Source organism: Lasiosphaeria miniovina (assembly GCF_030549165.1).
Source record: "Lasiosphaeria miniovina strain SMH2392-1A chromosome Unknown B0T26scaffold_5, whole genome shotgun sequence".
Classification (NCBI taxonomy): Eukaryota; Fungi; Ascomycota; class Sordariomycetes; order Sordariales; family Lasiosphaeriaceae; genus Lasiosphaeria; species Lasiosphaeria miniovina.
The window spans coordinates 3,765,248-3,777,289 of NW_026848224.1; the positions used below are offsets into that span (position 1 = coordinate 3,765,248).

At 57.0% G+C, this 12,042-nt stretch overlaps 4 protein-coding genes across 4 annotated transcripts; 2 read left to right on the top strand and 2 right to left on the bottom strand.

Annotated features, from left to right (window-relative positions):
- Window positions 1–538: 538 nt before the first annotated feature.
- B0T26DRAFT_742173 (uncharacterized protein) lies at window positions 539–1,588 on the top strand (the record flags this gene model as incomplete). Its single annotated transcript, XM_060444071.1, has 1 exon — window positions 539–1,588. One exon carries the CDS (start codon window positions 539–541, stop codon window positions 1,586–1,588), a length of 1,050 nt encoding a protein of 349 aa, XP_060294848.1.
- Window positions 1,589–1,869: 281 nt separating this feature from the next.
- B0T26DRAFT_753622 (uncharacterized protein) lies at window positions 1,870–3,866 on the bottom strand (the record flags this gene model as incomplete). Its single annotated transcript, XM_060445711.1, has 4 exons — window positions 1,870–2,266; window positions 2,336–2,477; window positions 3,461–3,677; window positions 3,777–3,866. 4 exons carry the CDS (start codon window positions 3,864–3,866, stop codon window positions 1,870–1,872), a joined length of 846 nt encoding a protein of 281 aa, XP_060294849.1.
- A 1,536-nt stretch (window positions 3,867–5,402) lies between these two features.
- Window positions 5,403–7,349, top strand: B0T26DRAFT_753623 (heterokaryon incompatibility protein-domain-containing protein; the record flags this gene model as incomplete). Its single annotated transcript, XM_060445712.1, has 4 exons — window positions 5,403–5,512; window positions 5,913–6,006; window positions 6,078–6,338; window positions 6,432–7,349. 4 exons carry the CDS (start codon window positions 5,403–5,405, stop codon window positions 7,347–7,349), a joined length of 1,383 nt encoding a protein of 460 aa, XP_060294850.1.
- Window positions 7,350–7,532: 183 nt separating this feature from the next.
- On the bottom strand, window positions 7,533–9,705 carry B0T26DRAFT_753624 (uncharacterized protein; the record flags this gene model as incomplete). Its single annotated transcript, XM_060445713.1, has 5 exons — window positions 7,533–8,479; window positions 8,554–8,874; window positions 8,989–9,219; window positions 9,320–9,471; window positions 9,533–9,705. The coding sequence occupies 5 exons, from the start codon at window positions 9,703–9,705 to the stop codon at window positions 7,533–7,535; spliced, it is 1,824 nt and encodes a 607-aa protein (XP_060294851.1).
- Window positions 9,706–12,042: the final 2,337 nt, after the last annotated feature.

Consider the following 12,042-nt stretch of genomic DNA (forward strand, 5'->3'; position numbering starts at 1 on the left):
CGGCACGCTCGACATAGTGAAACCCCCTCCCCCCACCACACAAAGGCCACGACGGCTCTGCCGCGGGAAAGTCTGCCCACGGTCGGTCGTTAATTCGCGGGCCGCCGCTGATGTGGGCTTTGTCTGTTATTTTCCCTTCGCGAATCTCGCCAAGCTATTGGCCAGATCCCCACGTCACCACCTCCCAAGTTCTCCGTTGACGATTGCGTCGTTGCCCCCGCTTTCTAAGCCAGTGCCTCCACATTATTGTGTAATGTCGCCATGCGAACCGATGCACGTTGTGCTTGGGTGTGCCTGCAGGCGTAATTCTGGTGCCAGTCCACACTGAATTGGTCAGGCGTAGGATGCTGGCCACACCTATATAAACGACTTACCCTCCACTCACGGCGCCATCTGAGGCACGAAAGAGAAGCATTCACCCCAAATACGGCACACTAGCAACAAAGTACGCCAACGATCCGCCAAGATCAGACACTGCAGTAGTACCGCATCCCAACTTCTTCACGCACAGAGCCCGGCAACCCCCACACATTTCGCCATGACGAACAAGACGCTCATATTGAAGAAGATCCCGACCGGTGTGCCAGTCGCAGGCGAGCATCTAGTCGTCGAAGACCGCAGCTTCGATGCCTCTGCGCCGGCACCCGCCGGCGGTGTAACGCTGGCGATCTTGTACGCCTCGTTCGATCCGTACCTACGCGGCAAGATGCGCGACCCCACCATCAAGTCGTACTCGCCCCCCTTCCTCGTCGGCGAGCCCATCAGCAACAGCACAGTGGCTCGCGTGCTCAAGTCGGATACGCCAGACTACACCCCCGGCGACCTGGTCCTCGCATTCCTGCCCATCGCCGAGTACGCGACGCTCAACGCCGAGTCGCTGCGTGCCATCAGCACCAAGCTCAACAACCCTCACGGCCTCAAGGACCTTGGACTGTTCCTCGGCCCGCTCGGCATGCCGGGGCTGACGGCGTGGTCGTCGTTCTACGAAATCGGCCGCCCAAAGGCCGGCGAGACAATCTTTGTCAGCAGCGCTGCGGGCGCCGTCGGCCAGGTCGTCGGCCAGATCGCTAAGCGCGAGGGCCTGCGCGTCATCGGCAGCGTCGGCAGCGACGAGAAGGTCAAGCTGGTCACGGAGCTCGGCTTCGACGGCGCCTTCAACTACAAGACAGAAAAGCCGATTGACGCGCTGGCCCGGCTCGCGCCCGAGGGCATCGACATCTACTACGACAACGTCGGCGGCGAGCAGCTCGAGGCGGCGCTGGAGAAGCTGAACTTCTTCGGCCGCATCGTCGAGTGCGGCCAGATCGCCGGCTACAACACGCCCGTCGACCAGCGCTACCCGATCCGCAACCTGTTCCACGTCGTCTCCAAGCGCCTCACCATGCGCGGTTTTATTGTGAGCGACCCCGGCATGGGCCCTGTCTATGCCAAGGACCACCAAGAGAAGCTGGGCCAGTGGCTCGCCGACGGCTCCGTCAAGGCCCAGCTCAGTGTCACCGAGGGCATCGACAACGCCGCCGACGGCCTGATCGGCATGCTCCAGGGCAAGAACTTTGGCAAGGCTCTGGTCAAGATTGCGAACGAGTAAGGAATCGTCGTCATCTAATTTTCTTGCCCGTGTTGCCTTCCTTACACATTTTTCTTAATCAATCCCGGCCGGCTGGACCACTTCTTGCCGCCGTTGCCTGGGCACTTGGCAGAACATAGTTATTCATGTACATATAGCTCAAACAGACTCGGCCCAAAATGGCAGTCTCATACATACCCGGGGGTCTGTAAATAAGATACATAAACATTCAAATCCATGAAACTTGATAACAAGGAACCGCTAATTTCCAAGGTTCGCACCACCTTCTCTCATCCGGAAAATCAGGTCGGCAGCGGGCTGGGCAGCGCCGTTGGGTCGCCAACGCAGTACAAGATACCAGATGACAGGGTGGCGGTGCAGTCGACGCCCGTGTTCCACGCCTCGACGTCATTCGCGGCCAAGCTGAACACGTCCTGCAGGTCTGCGCAACCCGCACTCGTCGATGCTGGTGCCAGTACCAGATACCCTGCTGCGGCGCCTGAGAACGTTGATCGTAGTATGGCGATTTCTCTCAGGTTCCAGGTTGTTGTAGGGAGGCCCGCCTCGGATGGGCTCGTGAACGTGTACTGCGTTGTTGCGGGTGGGATAGCGGCCAGGTCCAGCGGCGCGAGCACGCAGTAGTAGTAGTTCACGTACAGCCCGCCACAGTCTTCGCCCACGGCTGGGTTCCACGCGCGGCTGTGTGTCGTGGCTCCTTGTGAGGCGTTTTTCTTTCGCTACAGTATGTGTCAAAGGAGAGCTGCTTACAACGTATCTTCATCCAGCTGGTGGCTAACTCGGTAGGCAATGGACATGCACGTATCCATACCGAGGGCCCGGTGCATCGGCACGACGGCCATGAGTCTCAACGATGGTGATATGATCATGATGGTAACCATCACAGCCGTACCTTGGTGCCCCGTACAGTGCCACGGTGAGATGAGTAATGGCACATAATTACGGGTTCATTGTGGCTACACACCTCATCAGTGGTTTGCTGTGGTCAAGTTGCCCCTTGTTCAATATCGATGGGTTGGCGATGGTGGTGTGGGCCGGGGGGTGGGGTGTATAATTTGTTTACACCCCCCCCCCCCCCCCCTGAAATGAGATGCATCCCCCACGAAATGCATCTCACCCCTGACCCCCTTGCTACTCTTGGTAGCACGTCATTCTAACAATTTATGCTTAACCATGGGTCTGTGAGAGTCAGCTGAAAGATGCGTAGGGGGTTGGAATTTCGTGAACATCGGGCTGACGCGTGGGTTCCCTTCGTGTTCTAGTCAACATTTCTCTACTTGCCGCGCACGGTGACACTGGGAGAGGCGTCTTTCGTCTTAGCTCCGAGACCTTTTCATCCGTCAACCACTCACAACCGCACAGGCGGTCTGATATCCAAAAAATGGCTATTGCTCATCAAGCTTTCTGAAACTGCCATTTGATTAGCATTGGCTTTATTCGCCACACCCACATTTTGGTGGAGAGCGTCTTGGCATGCCGTCGTCACATGGAGACGGCGGGCCCAGCTAGCCGAGATGATTAATTAGCATTCTCGCACGAGGTAGCATTCCTAGAGTTGATACTTCTGCCCCATTCTACGAATTACGGCGTGCTGGGGAGACACTGTGGCACATAACTCTGTCTGTCATTTTAGGCTACTCTCAAACTTACCTCGGGTTGAATTGGGTTCAAACTTTTCGGCTTTTTGAGGATAACCGCACTCGGCATGGCGGAACCTCAATGGCATGGGGCTTTATTTTAGAGAAAGACAAGAAAACAACATGAACATGCCATAACTCAACATCACGGAAGGACAAAACCGGTTCAATTTGAAAGCATCGGTGCAATGTACGCAGTAACTGTTGTAGTTAGAGCACAAGCCCGCGGCCAACCCACTAGGGTTCGTGACGGGCGCGTCGCAGCGCGTCGGCCTGTAGACGTACGACGTCGCGCCGCTGCGCGCCAGCCGCATCTGGCCGCCGCTGACGAACCCGCGCGCCGAGGTCAGGGGCAGCCTGTACGTGCCGTACAGCGCCGTGTCGTACAGCATCCGCGGCGCGGGGTTTGCTGGATGGGACTTTGGGCGGGCGTTGCTGCTGGCGAATTTCGCGTCCTGCGAGGGTGGGTGCTAGCCGCTGTAGTGGTCATCCCAGTAACTGTACTCGCCGCAGGACGACTTCGAGTGGAAGGCGTTCGTGCAGGCGCAGGCCACCAAAAGGCCGGTGTGCATGACGAGCGGCGAGGTGATTCGCAACTCGGGCGGGCCAGCGTACACCGGCGTGCAGTGGGCGACGAACGCCATCGACTGGCATGGCGTCTGTCCCAATGCGCCGGGTTTTTACGGCTGGAACTGCGCGGAAGCCTGTTGTGGCACCGCTGGATACGTCTCATGCGGCGCGTAGTGCAATCACTGCTGAAAGGGCATTAATGCTTTGTATACGTAGGTACCGTAATTTGGCCAGAAGTCAGAAGACGAGAGAAGGTATGGACGCACGCAGCGCGGGGAAAAGGAAGAAATCAGTGTTCTAGCCGTCGCTCTAGTATTTGACCGTGAAAGAATGAATTGAGAAAATGGCGAAAAGTGTTGGTGAACGCCAGAGGACCAACTCAACTTGGGAGGAAAACATGGTAAATAATTCTTAAATTTCTGATCCTTCCCTTAGCTGCCTCATGCAGATCAACAAAGCTTCCCAACAAGCGATTTCCGGCTGTTTTTGGAGGAGTAAAAATCAAGCAAAAAAGTTAACGAAAGGGGGGTTTTTTTTCTCCATTAGTTGAGGCGCGGAACGCAATTGCGTGACGCATCGAGCTGCTCAAGATGCACAAGTTTGCCACGGTCGACGACACGGAAAACTCCGTGGTGCTAGACTGCTAGTGGACCTGCGCCTGGCCACCGGTGGGAGAAGAGAATAGTTATGATACTGTAAGATAAACATGAGGAAGATTGTGACTAGGGCTAACTAGAAGTTTTTGCTGGTAAGAAAACCTGAATAGTGGCCGAGGAAGGCAGATGGCACGCGAGGTGGTGGTCGGGTGAGAAAGGCTGAGTGCAACGATAGTATTAGGTGGAATTGAGTGGTAAGGTACGTAATAATGGCGACTTGAAAGAAAGAAATAGGTATTGATTAAATAGGAAAAAATATAGAAAAACAAGAATAGAATCCCTTACCCAGTACGGTCATCCGCCAGTACAGTCAACCGATGGTCCTTGGCGGTGTATATTCAAATTGAGTGGCCGCATTTCTGTCGAGCCCCTGTGCTTACGTTGGAATAGTACGTTGTCGAAATGCTTCAAAGGGTCGGTCTGCTGCTGGGATTCGAGCCCGCAACCTCTGTGGAAGGTGCGCTGCGGCTTGCACTAGGATCGTACTTGACTACTCTCATTTAGGTGTGTGCTGTCAGGGGATATGGCTCAACTGTAGGGGCGCCACACCGCCATAGCCAATGGACACCAACCCTCGCGCTGCCCCACCACGCGGCTGCGGGAGCCTGATTAGCCCGTGCCCTGTGCTGCCTTGTAACGCACGGATGTTCGCTCACCTCTTCACTGACCGCACCTGCTTCACAAATTCGGCATCCAGCTCTCGACAATTCTACTTCCTCATTTGTCGTTGCGACTGCCATTCGGTGTTGCGCTTAGCAAATGTTTAAACAACTCTCGAAGCATGGGTCGTGACCCTTCATCTCGCCCATCGACTTTACCGAGCGGCCGACACGGGCGCTGTGCCCACGCTGCCGCCACATCACGGCGGAGGCTCTGGCTCCAGAGGAGGGCTACAAACATGTCAGCGACACTCGGTTCCTGCAGGCGACCCGTCGGTGGTGTGGCTTGTGCTACATGCTCTACGAGCGCCACAACTACACGCCAAATGGTTGGAAAAACCCGCGCCTGAAGCTGGGGCCCAAGACCCCCGTCGAACAGGGCGGCGAGCTCAGGGTCACTGCAACGTAGGTCACTACCCTGGACAAGAACCCGTAGCTGTGGAAGGAGGGCAATGAGGCGAAGGAGGTTGATCAGACATCGGTCATTCGCGACCTATACGTCTCGACACCCATTGGTGAGTTCGGCCGAAACGACAATGACATTCCCACAGCTGACTCAGGCTGATTGTTCAAGGTGACCCCGCTGCGGCCTACGGAATCCCTGTCGCAAACCGATCTCTCTCTAACACGCGCTCCGATGAGACGTTCAACTTATACGCTCTTGTCTCGAAGAGTGTAGGGAAAGCCACAGCTGCTCCCTCGCTAACAGTAATAATCAAGCCGAGCCAGATGGAAAAGATCCTGTGTATGGCGGACCTCCAGAGTCTCAGCGTCCTCTGAGACTCATTGACGTTGATGCTTTTAGAGAGATGGAGACACTGAACAAGGAGTTTGTCCGGCTAGTTATTAACCACCGGGGAAAAATCTCGACGTACATGGCGCTGAGCCACTGCTGGGGCGTGACTCTCCCACCAGAGGACAAACGGTTGCAAGCAACCTGGCAGATCGGCTAAGAGGCATCCGAATCGAGACTCTGGCCAAAATCTTCAAAGACGCCATCGAAGTCACGAGGCGGATGGGCGTGCGACATCTCTGGATCGACGCGCTATGCATCGTGCAAGACTCGCAGGACGACTGGGCGTCCGAGTCGGTCAAGATGGGGTCTATCTACGAGGGGTCACTGCTGACCATCGCGGCTAGCGTTGCGGGCCACAGCTTGGGGGGCTGCTTCAACGACAAGAGTATGCCTCACGACCACCTGACGTGGGGCAAGACCAACACGGTGCAAATCGTTGAGATAACCAACACCCTGTCCGATGGGAAGACGTCCACGCTCATCTTCCACCTCGAATAGCCGGAAGCAGACCCGCAACCGCTCAAGTAGTCGCCTCTCAACACCCGCGGCTGGACGTACCAGGAGCGCGTGCTGTCGCCGCGCACAATCCACTTCGCCGCGAGTCAGGCCGTGTGGGAGTGCCGCGAGCTGTACCGGCTCGAGGATCTGCTGGCGAGCCCGCTGCCGCGGTGGTACAACAGCTTCGTCAAGAACACGTTCCGCACTAAGGCCGCTACGGTGCTGGGCGACGGCCGCGACCCCGACCGTGATCCTGTGCGATTCTGGTACAATGAGCTCGTCAGCTTCGAGTACAGCCGTCGCGAGTTCACGCGGCCCGCCGACTGCCTCATTGCGCTGGCCGGCCTCGCCAGCATCTGGAACAAGCAACGTCTTTCGGGCAGCGACACGTACCTTGCCGGCATCTGGCTGTCGCGCCTCGCATTTGGCCTCGCCTGGGAGCGCAACTATCGCGACACATACTGGTCGTCTTCTGACAGTGATGGCGATGACGATCCGCCCTCTACCATCACAGCCGCTGCCCAACAGCAGCAGCCCCGGCCCCGCCGTCCCACCTGGAGCTGGACATCGCACGACGGCCACGTCAGCTGGCAGGACGGCAGCTTCACCCCAGCATTTTACCTGGAATTCCTCCACTCCAACCTTGAGTACCTCGGCAGCGCCAGCAGCAATAACAACAGCGGGAGCAAAGCAAGCGAGTTCTCCCCCGTGGTAGTCGGGTACATCGCGGTTCGGGGCCTCGTCGCCGCGGCACCGCTTGACACGGGCTGGCCGCTCGCAGAGCTGCGCGGCAACCCTCCGGAGAACATCGACGTCGACGCCACTCTGGACGGATACCCAGTGGTGCTTAAGATGGACTACCGCAGCCACCCCAAGGCTGACGACGGGCTACCGTTGCCGCTGTATGCGCTCGCCCTGGGCGACGAGATCGAGCTGCATTTGTTCTAAAATTTGCCAGCCGACAAGGTCGTTGGACATGGCCTAGCTGTGGAAATTGTAGGCGGTCTTGGGCACGGAACTTGAACATCTCTTCTCGCATCTAATCATGCAGTAGTACGGCCGACTTACCCTAAGGTTCATATATACCGATTAGCCACGCCGAGCAGGCTATTACAACACCCCTCGCAGTCATCAACATAATGCATCCCGATCGACACCTAGTGGCGGGGGGTCCGCAGGGATATGGACCCTCTCGTCCCGTTCAAACAAGTCCTCGACAAACCTAAGCCTGGTCGGGCCAGCAACAAGCAGCTTGACCGTGGGCCCGCCCCGCCCCTCACACCCATCCTCCCCCAGCGCCCGCGACTGCGAGCGCTGCCGAGCACAAACATTCTGCAGCAACCACCGAACTACCTCGCGTGTGCCCGCCCGCCGCTTAGGCGGCGGAGCAAAGAAGCTGAGTCCGTCGACGACGACGAAGAGCACTGCGCTCGGCGGGAGCGCGCGCACCAGCCGGCCCAGCGCGCGCACGACACTGCCAACATCGTCCGGCACCACTCGCTGCAGCACGTCGCACAGCGCAGCCTCGCCAAACCCGCGGTGCCTGTCGACGAGTTGCAGCAGCAGCGACAGTGCGAGCTCGGCGGGACTACCGGCCGCGTCGCGCCGGTAGTCGCGGTGCTGGCTGCAGAAGTAAGCGAGCGTGATGGCCGTGATCGGCGGGTCAGTGCTGCTGCTGCTCCAGGTTTGGTGCCGGCGCCGCAGCGAGTCGATGACGTGCGCGGCGAAATACGATGTTGTGTTGCACTGCGCGTCGCTCGCTCCGCCGTCTAGGAGTAGTGCGGACGGCTCGTCGATCGTCAGCCATGCGCGCAGCCGGGCGTTGTTCTGCAGCGCGTGCAGCCGGTCTGTGTCGAGCTGTGTGGGCCCGATTCTGGGCGAGCCGAGGGCTAGCAGTGCGGAGATGTCGGTGGGGACGAGGGTGCGGTCGTAGAGGAATGTCTTGAGGATTCGGTTGAGTGTCACTTTGGGGCTTGGGGTTGGTGGTGCTGCTGGAGATGGCGGGGAGAGTGGTGTGGCTGGGCCTGGGGAGATACCGCCCGCCTGGATCAAGCCCGTGGCGTGCTCTGCTATGAGTCCTGAGGTTTGGCACGAGCAGGGATTAGACGAAGAAGATATGGGATGGGAGTGTCTTTTTTTTGAATGGACTGACGTTTCATGCTGTCTTGCAGAACAGGCTGCAGGCTTTGGAAGACCTCGGCTCGCACGCCGTCGAGAATATCCTCGCGCTCCACCGACATCACCAGACGCCTGAGGTCCTTAAGGTCGAAACTAATCTCGCCGAGCTGGCGCGACATCAGGGCATGCTGGTACAGGCCGTGGCTCTGCAGTTGAATGAGCTCGTTTTGCCGCTGTGGCATCATGCGCGCAATGTGGTTCTTGAAGCTCTTGGTCGCCAGCTTGACCTCGCTCATGCGGTCGTCGAGCTTGGTGGTGAAGCCGGACGGGTTGAGCAGTCGCTTTGCTCCGGCCACTGTGCGTCGAGAATTCGCGCAAGTCAGTTCCAATTGTCATTGGGTGGAGAGGACCAGGCACTAACCAAATGCATTCATCATGAACCACTTCAGAATATGATCCAGAGTCTAACAGACCTCGGCATACAGCTTGGCTGTCCGGCGGTGCAGTTCCGCATCGTCGGCGGCAATCTCGATGTAGCCGTCGTGGTCGCCCAAGATCTGCGGGAGCCTCTCGAGGGCCTTGTAGACGGCCTCGCGGTGGAAGCCAGTCTGCTCTAGAGCGCTGAAGATGATGTTGAGGCCGCCGCACAGGGCGGACGAGAACATGAGGTCGTTCGGGATCAGCGCGGTAAAGACCTTGCCTGTTTTGGCATTTCGACAGAGACTGGAACCCCTGCTTCAGCTTGCCGGTGAAGCCCGACACTTCCTTGTCCTTTGCCGCTGCTTTGTCTAGCGCCAGACAAGCCCTCTCAAGAGCGGTTTGGACCGACGCCCAGTCGTAGCTCAGCTCTATGTCGACGGAACTCTGGCTGGTTCTGGCGAGGTACTTGTTGGCCGTGGCGACCAGCGCATCCCGTGCATTAAAGCACTCGCTGTATAGGTCCTGGAAGTCGCTGGCTCGCCATGTCAACAAAATCATTAATGCTTGGCCGCATCGGGGATAGCTTGACTGACAGTTGAACGGGGGACGGGGACCTCCTCCTCACCCAGAGGCCCGTGTTTGGGTCCAAGACCGGACCATGTGCTAGGGCTGGGTGCAGGCTACCGTCCATATTGTCCATGTAATCGACGATTTCATGCTCGCCTGATTCAGTGCCCCTGCTGCATTGCTCTGCGGGTTCGAGCATGGCGGGAGCTTGGAGGAGACGAACTTTGGGACGGCAGGGACTCGAAACGGGCTCTGGGGGTGGAATATTCGATACCCGCCGATGCCGCGGGCCGCAGTCAACTTGTCAGGGGACTCCCCGCTACGACCTGTCAATTGCCTCGTGGGGCCGGGTGGCAGAATTCGAGTCTCGTCAGTGCTCCACGAGAAGGCAAAGTGGTTCGCCTTTGGTTGCCTCACGCTAGTCGCCGTAGGGACTATACCAATCAGGACAGGGTGGTGCATTACGAGGCAACGAATCAGGGCCCGGGAGCGCGCATTCTCGACGAGTCTAGACTCCTCGGCGTTTCCTTTGCATGTTGTGAAGTATTGAATTAACTCGGTATGATTCCTCTAGCAGACTAGCTCAATGCCGGATCAAGGCAGGCTAGCACAGGCACTGATTGCTAGGTATAAATGGCAAGTGAGTGAGAGAGCGGGGCTAATTTGAACCTATTCTGAGCAGCCAAACTCCGCTCTTTAGACCTCAAATTACCTTGTCTCTCCTGCTTCATATTAACGACAAAGTTCCAACAAGGATTCTTTCAATTCGGTTCAAATTAAATAGGGTTACTCCCACAACCGACTAAACCGCGTCGTCCTCAACCCAGGGCGTATTTGCTCTGTATTCGATGATGGAACAACCAAATTCCAGACCCAATAGCTCCCAGTCGTCAACCTCGGCACCCGCGATCGGCTGGGCCGCAAAACCGTCCAGCGTTTGTGCCAATTGGCACATGTCCCCAGCAGATATGGCGACGGCATCCCATAATCCGCCATCGGATGAAAAGTCAGGTCAAGATTCGGACGGTTCCCGGGCCGGGCTATCCGATGCCCAGAAAGCAGTGCTGAAGGCCGTAAAGAAGATTGAAGATTACCAAGCAGCTCTCACGTTCGACTTCACTGACGAGTTGAAAGCGTTGATAAATGCGATCGGAGAGCTGCCGCCACAAATTTCACCAGCCAACAAAGTCGGGTTCGCGTCCTTGTTTAACACTCTCCCATTACTAGTCTTGGGGAGAAGAGATGAATAGCCGAGACTGACTTGGAAATTTTAGCCCGATATGGATCTGCGATATAGAGCGTTTGTCCATGGACGAATGGCATAAGTCACCCCCACACGACATGTTTGCAGCCCCCTCTTTCACGTATCCAGCAAGCTTCCAGGCCCCTCCCCAGAGACCACTCTTTCCCATGAATCCCATACTCATATCCCAGTCGAAATACGTCCTGAAGGCCTTCTACCGCAACATCCCTGACATGGCCATCAATTCCGCTAGCGTCAACACTGCGGATGACTTTAAACGTCTTCACACCCACAGCGTAGGCCGATCCGTCGAACGTCCCCAGAGGATTCAAGTAGTCTCTGAAGTTTTACTATATGAACTACGTGAGATCTCGGGCTTGGCTTTGCAGGACAGTTCCTTTGTGTATACGTCATGCTACTCCCCTGTCTGAAAGCCTTGGCTAACTGACACCTTCTGACTCCAGCATGATTCCGCCATTCAAAGTGCGTGCCAATGAATAGCGCGTCACCTCATACATGAACGAAGGGATCCCCACCAGGGCTGAAATTTTTGCTTGTAGTTGTTAGTGCATAATTGGTCGAGAATCGAAAGCGCCTTATCGGACCTTGATGGAAAGCTTCAGGCCTTGAATGCAGCTGATGCCGACAAAAACAGGGATGAAGATGGAAGAGAAGTTGCTTCAGGTACCCGCGCCCTGAAATCTCCAGGGAAAGGCGAACAGATTGAGGACGTGCAGCATCAACGGCTTCAGATGCGGCGTGATCACCTCAAGTGCCTCTACGACTTCATGAAAACGGACTTGGGGTACCTCATCGGCCTGCGAATTAAGATCAAGGACCGATCGCTCGAGAAAGTGAGCTTCGACGACGAGGTCTACCACCTCTTCTCGCTAGGCGACCTGATAGTGTCCGAACGATTTGCCGGCCGCCAGCTGTACCAAGTGTACTCGGTGACTGGGGGCCGGATGCGCCTGAGCAAAAACCTTTTCGGCGATCCGCTAAGACAGATAGACGAGGAGTCGCAGGACATGGCCGCCGGCATCGGGACGTGGACCAGTGTCAAGCTCGAGACGTACATCATGGCCTCGGATGGCAAGAGGGTCGGGCCGTACCAGATCACCCATGTGATCAAGCACTTCAACGGCGAGCGGAAGATTACCGACCTAGAAGCTGTGCCCGTCGAATTTCTCGGTGCCGAGGCCGCCGCGAGCATCTGTGCCCGCCTGCGCGAGAGAGGCCGAAAGTTCCTAGGCTGCAGCGGGCACAAAAAATATGACGGAACGACAGTAGACC